General features: G+C 32.4%; 1 protein-coding gene across 1 annotated transcript in view; it reads right to left on the reverse strand.

Moving 5' to 3' along the window:
- Positions 1-2,353, reverse strand: part of LOC124955344 (zinc finger CCCH domain-containing protein 28-like) — a 12,223-nt gene extending 9,870 nt beyond the window's left edge. The window contains exon 1 of the mRNA XM_047509642.1: positions 1,913-2,353. Coding sequence (XP_047365598.1) covers positions 1,913-2,005 — 93 coding nt within the window. The 5' untranslated portion in view covers positions 2,006-2,353. The remainder of the gene's footprint in view (positions 1-1,912) is intronic.
- Positions 2,354-12,500: the final 10,147 nt, after the last annotated feature.

Genomic DNA, 12,500 nt, shown 5'->3' on the forward strand with positions numbered 1-12,500 from the left:
TTTTTCTTTTTTTTTTTTTTTTTTTCTTTTTTCCTTAACAGAGGCAGACATTTTCGGAAAGCTTTGTCAGTGCGTGTATGTGTATATATATATATATATGTGTGTGTGTGTGTATGTATGTATGTATGTATGTATGTATGTATGTATGTATGTATGTATGTATGTGCGTATGCATTAATATTGTTGTATTATAAAATATTTATGTACGTATGTATGCATGTGTATGATTGTTTATGAAATGTTTCGTTGACTCGAATTTAATCGTCGCGGGCACGATTATGGCGTCTTCCCTTTTATCACAACGTTTTCCCCGGTTTTTCTACAAACGACGTCTCTCATTCTTCGTGTGTGTTCGCATCGGAAGCATTCTAAATATGCAAGCATATATATATATATATATATATATATATATATATATTTAAGGATAAAAAAAGGGAACGGTAAGAGGGAGGTCGCCAGATGGTGGGGGTGACGATGGGGGAGTATGGTTGAGGTTGAACGACGGTTAGGAAGGTGAGTGAAAGGTGTGAATGGGATTGGGTACTGCATTTCTTAGAGCGCAATTAAAAAACGATTTTTCAGCGAGAGAAGAAAACAAAAATGTGCTGCACGTTTAATGTACTTCCGAAGTACCGTCGAACGAACCGTGTGTGTCACTGCTTCTTCTAAATTTATTCCTTTGCAAAACGGAAAATCTTTTTTGCAATATCGTATTTAGAAAAGTAAAAAAAAGATGGAAAAAGAGAGAGAGAAAGAGAGAGGAAAAAAAAAAAAAAAAAAAAAAAAGAAAAAAAAAGAAAAGAAAATAATAGAAGAATAAATTCCCGGAAGAAAAAAAAAAAAAGAATTGAACCGTTCACAATGAATATAAACGGGGGAGAAAGAGATGAAATTAAAGGAAAAAAAAAAAAGAAAAAAAGAAAAAAAAAAGAAAAACAAATCAATCAATCAATAAATAAATAAAAAATAAATAAATCAAAAATCAAAAAAAGAAAAAAGAAAATCCCCCGCCGTTGGATAAAAAAGTCGCTCTATGTTGTTCATGGAATATAACAAGCGTGCATCTCTCTTTTTTCGTGAATATAGGTTTGTTGTGAGGGTGACGACAACGCTTTCGAAATAGCATAATAATAATATATATAATCATTGATATAATTATAATAATAACAATAATAATAATAATAATAATAATGATGATAATAATAATAATAATAATAATAACAATAACAATAATAATAATAATAATAATAATAATAATAATAATAATAATAGACAAACACCAGATATATAAGGCAGTGGTTATTCGCAGTTATAGTTGCGGTGAGCAGTCGTGAGGGAGATGCCCCCAAAAGCTACGTGTTAGCCAAAGTTAATTCGAAGAATGAGGATCATGTCGAATCACGATTTTTTCTTCTTTCTTTTGTTTTTGTTTTTGCTTTTTTTTTTCTTTTTTTTTTTTTTTCTTTATAAAAATTAATAACAAGGCAAGAGTAACTAATTGACTATTAACGAAGAATCATATCGTCATCGACATGTCGTTCTCCTTCGTTAACCTTGTAGGTTAGCAGCATTAAAAAGTTCGAGCTTGCATCAAAGTACCACGTAAAAGGAGAAAATTATGTCCGAGTATGTGTGATATAAAATGATGATCTAAGAGAAAAAGAGAGAGAGAGAGAGAGAGAGAGAGAGAGTGAGAAGGAAAAAAGAGAGAAAAGAAAAAAAAATAAAAGAGATTAAAGAAAGAAGAAGACAAAAAAAAAAGAAAAGGAAAATATTACTTTACAATAAAATATCGGACAATGCATGCATAAAGAAACATTTGTTATAACTAATTTTATTATTTTTATATAACGTGGTGCTTCTGATGCAAACTCGAGACTAGGTAAAAAACTGGTTACAATAATGAGTCTACCTGTCCGCAGCTGTCTGTGTAGACGACACAGTGAGCGTTTTGGGGGACCACGTGGGCCCCGACAGTGGCTAAGGCTGCTAAGGCGATCCACATGCAGCAAACGAGGCAGTGTTCGTACGGTATTTTTTTTCAAATATCGGTAGTTGTTTCGTTCGGTCGTTCGTTACCAGATCCGATCGAGAATTCGGTGGAGAAGAAGAAGACACCAAAAAACAAAGGAGGTCACGTCGAACGTGTCCTCGGGAGGTTCACCCAGGTACATGGTAGATATTTTTTTTCCATTTCATTTTCATGTTTTTTGTTTTGATTTTTTTTTTCGTTTTGGTTTTTTGTTCGTTTTATTTATTTATTTATTTATTTTTTTTTTTTTTTTAACAGACACGTCCGTCGGTCAAATGGTTTTGTTCGTTTGTTTTTTTTTTATTTCGTTGTTTTTTTTTCGTGTATATATATATATATATATTTTTTTTTTTTTTTTTTTTTTTTTTTTTTTTTCATTAATATTAATTTGCACTCACGTAAAAACGACGTAAAAGTGTCGACGATGGTTGAGAAAAAAAAAAAAAAAAAAAAAAAAAAAAAAAAAAAAAAAAGAAGAAAAAGTCGTTTCCGATAGGTACCACCAAGCAGATGACACGCACGAGACGAATATAAAACGTAGAAAATGAAAGCGTTGGTTGGTTGGTTGGTTGGTTGGTTGGTGCGTGTAGTAATTTTTATCGAGTTCACGGTAGAGTTAGTTAGCAAAATTTCCAGAAAAACGAGTAACGCGAGTAACGATGTAGCAGCATGTACCAGGGTGCATTTTGTTCGCATTCGGTTAAATTGTATACATATATATATATGTTTTTTTTTTTCATTCATTGTTTTTTTTTTTTTGTTGTTTTTTATTGTTCGTTTTTGTGTTTTTTTTTTTTTTATTTATTTATTTTTTTTTTTTGGTTGGATTCACGGGTGATGGACGGATATAAGAAAAAGTATTCGAAGAGGGGGGGGGGGAGGGGGGACACGAACTTACGAGAAAGTGATAATACAAGTCCGTCGAATCGAGGATGATCAATTGATAAAAATCAATCGACCAATTAGATTGATCGGATAAAGTGGGAGAATGAGGGTGGAAAGGGGGGAAAAAAAAATATAACGCGACCGAAACAAGCAAATCGCGTACACGCACACGCACACGCATATGCATGCGCGTACATGTATATATAAAAAGAAAAAAAAAATATATATATATATATACATTATATACATATATATATATATTTTTTTTTCATATTCCGACCGAGAGGAAAAAACATCCTCGAAGCACCGACGCGTACGTGCCAAAGTTTGAATTTGATATTTTATTTGTCATTTGGGGGCGAACGGTATCGTCGTCCGATGGCGTCGTGAAGAACGAAAAAAAAGGAAGCAAAAAAAGAAAAATAAAAAAGACAAAAAAGAGAAGGAAGAAAAAGAAGAAAATTAAAGAGAACACAAGGTAGGATCAGCCCATCACCAAAAAGAGAGAGAGAGAGAGAGAGAGAGAGAGAGAAAATAAAAAACAGAAAAAGAAAAAAAGAGACAGAAAAAAAGAAAAAGAGAGATAGAAAAAAAAAAGGAAGAAAAACACAATTGCTCGTTCGTCCGTGTCGCAGCGACGAATGGAGTGAAAGGAAAGAAAAAAAAAAAAAAAAAGAAAAAAGCAAAGAAACCAAAAAGAATTTCGATTCGTCGTTGTCGTTGTTTTATTACGATTATCATTATTTTTTTAAATTTCATTTCGTTTCGTTTTCGATCGATATATATATATATATACATATATATATATATATTTTTTTTTTTTATTATTATTTTTTTTTTCCGTTTCATTCGACGTTCGCAGAACGATCGGACGAAAAGATCGAAAGGAAAATGTTTTGTTCCGTAGGGTGGGGGATTGAGTGTGATTTATTAAGTCACAACGAGTTCTCGTTATTGTTTTGGTTTGACGTCGATGAAATTTTTTTTTTTTTTTTTTTTTTTTTTTTTTTTGACAGAGACAGAGGAGGATTGACGGGATGAGAATGATCACAATCGCCACATGGATAATAGGCCAGGAAGAAAGATGATCATTGATGGTTAAATGGTTGTTTGGTTGATTGGTTGGTTAGTTGTTTGGTTGATTGGTGATAATAATGATGTTGGTGTTGGTGTTGGTAGTGATAGTGTAGTGGTAATGGTAGTAGTATAAGTAAGCACAGGTCACCAGGTACATATATATATATATTCGTTGTGGTCGTAGATAGTAGGACAGGTCTCGCAGGAATCGATTTTCAAGATCGGATGGCGTTCTCGGGATCGTGCAGAGGCCAAAGGACGAAGAAATTCGAGTGGTATGGAATTATTCAAGGAGAACGTAAGCGTTGGCGGATGATATCAAACGGTGTAGAGAGAAGACCGATCGTTTTCGGTTGGAAGACGTGCGGGTGATATCCAGGCGAGGGCAAGCATGAAACAGAAATTTCAAAGAGAGACCATGAACGATCAGTGAGTAAACGTGCAATTTACGAAAATACGTATATATAGTACGATATTATAGCTCCTTCCTTCTCTCTCTCCCTCTCTCTCTCTCCCTCTCTCTCTCTCTCTCTCTCTCTCTCTCTCTCTCTTTCTGTACACGCATCTAAGAGAAATAGAAAAAAAATAATTCACGCATTTTTATCGAGAAACGAGATCGGTTTGTTAGATCTGTCGATAAAAACTTTTTATTTCCATCTTTTTTCTTCTTTCCTTTCTTTTCTTTTTTGCTCTTTGTCATTTCATAAAACGTCAAATATATGAGAACAAGAAAAAACAAAAAAAAAAAAACAAGAAAAAAAACAAAAAAAAAGTAAAAGAAAAAATAAATTCGTAGATCTTCGTAAACCGTGCCCCGTTTCTCGACGATCTTAAACTACTGATTTAAAAGGATCGACACCATATTTAAAGGACGCTGTAAATAATTGCGCGTACGCTGTAAACAAATAAAATTAAATATAAGAATACAATAAAAAAGATTCAAATGTATTACCAGTGCATTCAGTATAGGGTTCTTTCTTTTTCTTTTTTTTTTCTTTTTCTGTTCTTTTCTTTTCTTTTTTTTTCTTTTCTTTTTTTTTTTCTTTCTTTCTTTTACTTTCTTGCAAAACGAATCAAAATGCATTCGTGCACTCGACTAACGTTTAAGTCGCTCGCTCAGTATAGTGTTCGCATGCGCTTGTATGTAGATCTGTTTATGTATGTCTCTTTGTATGCATGTATGCATGTATGCATGTATTTATGTATTAACAAGGCATCGCGCGTTTGTTGCGGCTAAGTTTAGTGTGTGTATCGTTTTCGTCGTTCCGTCTATTTTGTGCATGTATATGTACGTATATATATATGTATATATATATGTATGTATGTATGTATGTATGTATGTATGTATGTATGTATGTATGTATGTATGTATGTACGTTAACGTGCAGTTCGTGGAGTTTGCGTCAGCCCATAGATTAAAAAAACAAGATGCGCTAAGACGATGTAGGTGCTTCAGATAACGCGAGCGGTGATAACGCGGGGAGAGTACACAGAATAATATATATATATATATATATATATATATATATATATGTGTGTATGTATATATATCGCGATAATGCATGCATACTTGTTGTTGGCGAATTACAGGCGAAGCTATTTGTTCTACTGAATACATGCGAGACTTACTTACGTACGTATGTATACATATAATATATATATATATATATACATATATATATGTAGATGTACACTGAACACATATACGTATATATTTTAAAGAAAAAGAACAAACGATGCGTTTTACGAAAGCGCTAATAAGCTGCACGGCAGGTGAAGTTGCACTTGTACATATGCACATACATATGTATTTATGTATGTATGTATGTATAAAGACGAAAGCATGTAAAAAGAGAAAAAAAAGAGAGAAAAAAAAAGAAGAAGAAGAAGAAGAAGAAGTAGAAAATATAGAAGAAAAAATAGTAGTAGTAGTAGTAGTAGTAGTAGTAGTAGTAATAGTAGAAGAAGTAGAAAAAGTAGTAGAAGAAGAAGAAAAAATTGCAGAGCTGTGCGACAAAATGACGTGCTACTGCGATCGGTACTTACATCGGAAAGAGTGCTTCACATCGGCTTTAATATCGACATACACACGCGTGTATCTACCGTTCGTTCATTTGTCATGTCCTGGACATTAGAACCCAGGTATAAACCATCGTCAAATCATCCTGGACATTTCAGAGCGCATCCCTGGCTTAATTTGCTCCCCCTGTTTGTCCGAGGCTATAAACCTTTGTTTACATATTTGCGTAACGTGATGGTACCAATGAGCCGCGCTTGCCACTCTCGTGTGTGCAAACCCGGGCCACAGACATCGCCCACTTTACTAACCCCCGTTGAATTTTGTGGGACGTAAAACCCCATCTCTTTTTCCACCTTCCTGCTCTTCCTACAGACGGGAGGAGACCGCTAAATCGAATTAATTTTATGAAAATCCGAAACGTCGCATATATATATATATATATATATATATATATATATATGTGTACCTATTATATATATATATATATATATATATATATACACACATATATATACCCCTTAGAACTCGTTACTATTTTTTCTTTTTTGTATATAATATATGTATATATGTACATGTATATATATATATATATATATATATATGTGTGTGGGTGTACACTTTTTTTTCTCTTTTCGTTCGTATGCCTTCACTTTCCAGACCGATGCGTACGCGTGCTCTTTTCCACCATGGCAAAGATAATAAAGCGTGACTTCGATAAGGGGTGATGTACAAAACACTGCGTAGCACTCTTTTCTCCCATATAGAAAGAACGAAAACGATAATTCCAAAGCGATGTAAGCTCAAGAACGTGCTCCACTTTTATCCTTTGAGCTTGCTTTACAAAAATCCGCGAAATTCTTCGTCTCTCTCTCTCTCTCTCTCTCTCTCTCTCTCTCTCTCTCTCTCTCTCTCTCTCTCTCTTTCCGTCATGTATATTTTCTTCTTTTTTTTTTCTTTTTTCTTTCTCGTCCTTCCATCTTTCCCATCATCGTTCCATTCCGTCAAAAATAATTATTCTTTTTTCACTTGGAATTATGATCTTCTTTTTTTTTTGCATCTTTTTTTGCCATCAAGATATATATATATATATATATATATATATATATATATATATATATAATAAATATATATAAAAAGGCCTTTATGTGCCAAGCGTTATATAGTACAATTCATTACGCATACGCGCGATATATTTTACGCAGGCTTATATAGCGGCGAAAAAAAAACAATAAAAGCTAGAAATAGGAAGCGGGGGAAAGGGAAAGATATGTATGTATGTATGTATATACGTACGTACGTATGTACGGATAGGTTTTAAACTGGTCGACTTGTTAAACTATATATATATATAATTTGATGGATAGAAAGAATTCGAGATAGGGAAGATCGATCGAACGTTTTATCGAAGGATGGTTCTATGGTTAGGATAAATTTTGGATAAAATATTGTAAGCGTATTTCAATACGATCGATAGATCTTCGATTTCGAATTTTCGTCGATCTTATCACTTTTCTTACATTTCTTTTTTTACCTTTTCTTTTCTTTTTCTTCCTTATTTTTTCTTTTTTTCTTTTTCGTGTTCCTTCCCTCTCGAAACACGTACTTTTTACAATCTAAATGTGGCGATTGCATAAAAACTTGGAAATTGAATGTGGATTTAGTTTTGGATGTGTGATTCTTTTCAAGGGTGGAATATACAAAGGGGGGATGGGGGCGTATAATATATATATTATATATATATATATATAAATATCTAATAAATGCCGGATATATATATATAAAAATGTATATATAAAATCTCTCCTCTTCGTGCCTCAGAGAGTATAATATATATGTATTTCGCAAACTAAAGCACAGGAAAAGCGATGGGCGAGAAAAGAAAGGAGTTGTTGGGGGGTGGGGGAGAGGGTGATGAATGATGAGCGGGAAAGGAGAAAGGGAATCTGATTGTAATGATCTAACGTGTATATATATATATATATATATATATATATATATATATATATATACACGTCATCTTATTACCAAAGGGGAGAAAGAGAAAGAGAAAAAGAGAGAGAGAGAGAGAGAGAGAGAGAAAGAAAGAGAGAGGCGAAATAGAGAGCGCGTGAGTCGTACACTTTTTTACGGTGTTCGTTATAATAGTAAAAGCGTCTAACATCTACAAGGTTTAGAAACGACCGTGTGCTTGGCTCGTTTACGTGCAATCGGTAGAGAAAAAGGTAAGAAAATGAGAAAAAGATAAAGAGAGAGAGAGAGAGAGAGAGAAAGAGAGAAAGAGAAAAAGAGAATGAATGAATGAATGAATGAATGAATGAATGAATGAAAGAAAAAAAAACGATACGTCTGACAATTGCAATTTCATTTCGGCGAACAAAAGTGAAGGACAAAGTGAAAAGACCAAAGATCTTGTGTCTGGGAAAAAAAAAGAGAGAGAGATAAAGAGAGGGTGGAAAGAGAGAGAAAGAAATAACCGTTTTACTCTAGAGGAATCTCAACCCCTTCCTCCTCGTCTTGGATCTTTTCGTTGGATCTCCTACCGACTGCACGTAGAGAGTGGGAAGAAAGAATTGCCAGGAAAGGAAATAGGAGTGGAGGGATTGATAAAAAAAGAAAGAGAGACGATAAAAATAGGAGGAGGAGGAGGGGGAGGAGGAGAAGAAGAAGAAGAAACTCAATCAAAGTGTAACTCAATCGGTGACTGCGAAACAAGATCGATTATATTCGTCGAACTTGGAATTGTTCCTATGATCTCCGACGAACCGTGAAAGAATAGTAAATAGCGTGAAAATAAAGTGAATAACGATAAGGTGTGAAATGTGAATGAAGGAGAAGGAGAAGGAGAAGGAGAAGGAGGAGGAGGAGAAGAAGGAGGAGAAGAAGAAGGAGGAAGAATATTAATAATAATAAGAGATAGTAAACAGTAAGTATAGTATTACAAGCGCACGATAGTGTCAAACATATATATTTCGTAAACGATTATCTAATATAATGAAGATGACAAGTAAAAATTAAAATAAAATAAAACAAATAAATAATATAAATAATATAAATAATACATAAATAAAAGTATATATATATATATATATATTTATATATATATATATATATATATAGAGACAGAGAGAGAGAAAGAGAATGAGAGAGAGAGAGAGAGAGAGAGAGAGAAAATAAGAAACAAAGGGAAGCAGGAAGCAAGGTTAAAGACGGTGAGCAATAATGGGCGCAATATTGAGTAAATACACGATACATATATGTATATAAGATATATGTATACATATATATATGTAAATATATAAATATTACATAGGGGGCGGGGTGGGGGATTAGCAAATTGTTCAGGGAAGATCCATTTTGTCGATAGAAAGAGATGAAATAAGAAGAAGCATTAATAAAACAAATATTCATGCATTTCTCAAGCATTATTATTACAAATACTGGCTGACTCCTTGACAAACCCCGTGAGCGTGCATGCGCAAAAACGCATTCGAGATCTTCGTGGACTCGGATCGATCGAGTCGGCGCAAGGCTAATTACACACAATGTTTCTTGTCAAATTTTTTCAAAATTTTTTCCTCTTTCTTTTTCTGTTTTTCATTTTTTTTCATTTCTTTTTTCTTTTCTTTTCTCGGTATATAGCTCGTTTTCATTAATGAACTGAACGAAATACACACGTCAATTCTCTCAATGTGGTGGTTCTACTCTTTTGCCGTATATAGACACTATATATTATTATTATTATTAATTATTAATTATTAATTATTAATTATTAATTATTAATTATTATGATTTTTACTTTAATTATTATTAATATTATTATTATTATATATAGAGAGAGAGAAATGTACGTATATGTATACGTATTATATATCTATACGTAAGTGCATAGTCGACTTTATTATACCATGTAAGGTATAATGAATGCGCTGATATTTGCATCTGCATTCCCAGGGTCGTACGTAAATGTATCCGATATATAGATATTATACATATGCGTGAGAATGTGGGTGCGCGTGTGTATATATATACATATATATATATATATATACATATATATATATATATATATATATATATAAATATACACATACACACGCGCTCTGTGTATACATATATAACAATGTACATGAAGAATTAGGGACAGTACACAATAATAATACTACTTTCTTTATGTATATAAGTAGTCATCATGTCATCATATCATCATATCATAAAATGTTCTTTCTCTTCGTTATAATTATGAGTGTATATATATATATATATGTGTGTGTGTGTGTGAGTGTGTGTGTGTGTGCAAGTTTGTATGTTTATGTGTTTGTGTAAATAATATAATATATATATATATATATATGTATATATATGCATACTTCCCACATAGTTCACAAAATAAATTTTTGCTCTTACTTCTTTACTTTGTGAAATATGTCATTTACTTTTACTTGTTTATTCTTTTCTTTTTCACTTTCGTTGCACGATAATTTAAAATGCAACATTAATAATGCATAAATCTTAATATAATTTACCTGGTATAATATACAAATATAATCGTATATATATATTTATATTATCATGTAAGTATTATATAGTAGTAATAAGTGCTTCATTATATGTGTCACGAATTAAAATGTTCTTGGATCATGCGTCTGTGTTTCCGATGTATGTATAATAATGTTGTGTTTTATGAGTGCAGGGGGAAGGCACTTCCGCTGTTTTCTTAATTCGATCTCGCGACGATAACTTGGAAAACGCGTTAAACGGACCATTAAGAGAGATAAAACGTGAAAACTTTTTTTGAACATAAAACAATGTGTATCTCCTTTTTTCATTACTTTTATTTATTTATTTATAAAAAGAATTCCAAGTTTTCGTCACGCGTTTGAAAAAAAAATCAGCCACCCTTCTCGATAGATAATGTGTACTTATGTCTCTCTCTTTGTGTAAACATCGATTTAAGGAACCCTAAAAAGTCTTACTATTGATACATACACACACACACACACGCACGCACGCACACATATGTATACATACACATATATATATATATGTATATATATATATATATGTATATATATATATATGTATATATATATATATATATGTATATCGATATATAGTATCGCTAAATCGATCGATTTATTTTTATCTCGAATTAACTTCTATAATAATGTCATTCGCGTTCAGAAACAATGTTAACGTATTATTTCCATTTTTCTTTATTTATCGATAAATAATTAGTTCGCCATATATTAACTGTTGCATCACGTGAGAAAGGGTAGCAACCCCCATCGCAACGAAATCATCGTTATCGTCGTCATCTACTTGTTTTTTTTTATCACTTTCTCTCTCTCTCTCTCTCTCTCTCTCATTCTCACTCTCACTCTTTCACTCTCTCTCACTCTCTCTTTCTTTCTCTCTTTTTCTTTCTTCCTCTGTGCGTGCATTCAGTGTGCGCGTGTGAAAATGTCGCCATGCATGAGAGCGCGCGTGTACTTAAGTTATAAGTATATATATATATATATATATATATATATATATATATATATATATATATATATATATATATATGTATGTATGTATGTATGTATATACGTAACATATTATCACAAGAATCGCCCACGCGCGTCGCGCCCTGTCAGTCGCGAGACCAGAACCTACTTTCTTCTCGAGAGGCTGTTTTCTTTCTTTTTTCTGTTTTTTTTTTCTTCTCTTCAATTTTTTTTTTTTTTTCTTTTATATCTTTATACTACTTTAAGCCTCGAGAGGACTCCTCTTCTTGAATAGTCATAAAAAATAATATGGATTCATCCTCGCGTTCTTTTTCGATTCTGGAAGACCACAGCGCCGTCGTATTCTTTTTCTTTTTCCTCTCTCTTTCTCTCTCTCCCTCTTTCTTTCTTCTAATACTTTTATATACTTCCTTTATTATTTCACGTTTCTTTCCCTTCTCTGTATTATATGTCCATTTCTTTTACGTAATTAATTTTTATAAGATCGACGCGACTTTCTTCTTCAATAATCGTTTGTGCGTGTCAAGAGTAAAAATGTATATATGTATATATATATGTGAGTGTGTATGTGTGTGTGTGTGTGTATATTTGTGTGTTTATGTACATGTATTTCTCTTTCTCCCCCCGAGAAAAATGTTGATTCTGATCTTTACGACGAAGTCGAGGTAATGTCGTAGATAATAAAAGAGAACGCGGATCGATAGATCCCCTATCCAATTAGTATCGTTATTTTATCGTAATAGATAATCGTCTCAAGTCGAATTCCAAATTAATAATACAATGCAAAATGTGTATATTTGTGTAAAAAAAAAAAAAAAAAAAACAAAAAAAAAAAAAAACATAAAAAAGAAATAAATGTTTCCCTGTTTTTTCTTCTTTTTTTCTTTTTTTTTTTTTTGCTATTTAAAACACACAATAAGATTTTCCTTAAGGGAGGAATAAATCGATTATTGGATTATATGATGATCAACGGATACGC

Source organism: Vespa velutina, chromosome 1, assembly GCF_912470025.1.
Source record: "Vespa velutina chromosome 1, iVesVel2.1, whole genome shotgun sequence".
Lineage (NCBI taxonomy): Eukaryota > Metazoa > Arthropoda > Insecta > Hymenoptera > Vespidae > Vespa > Vespa velutina.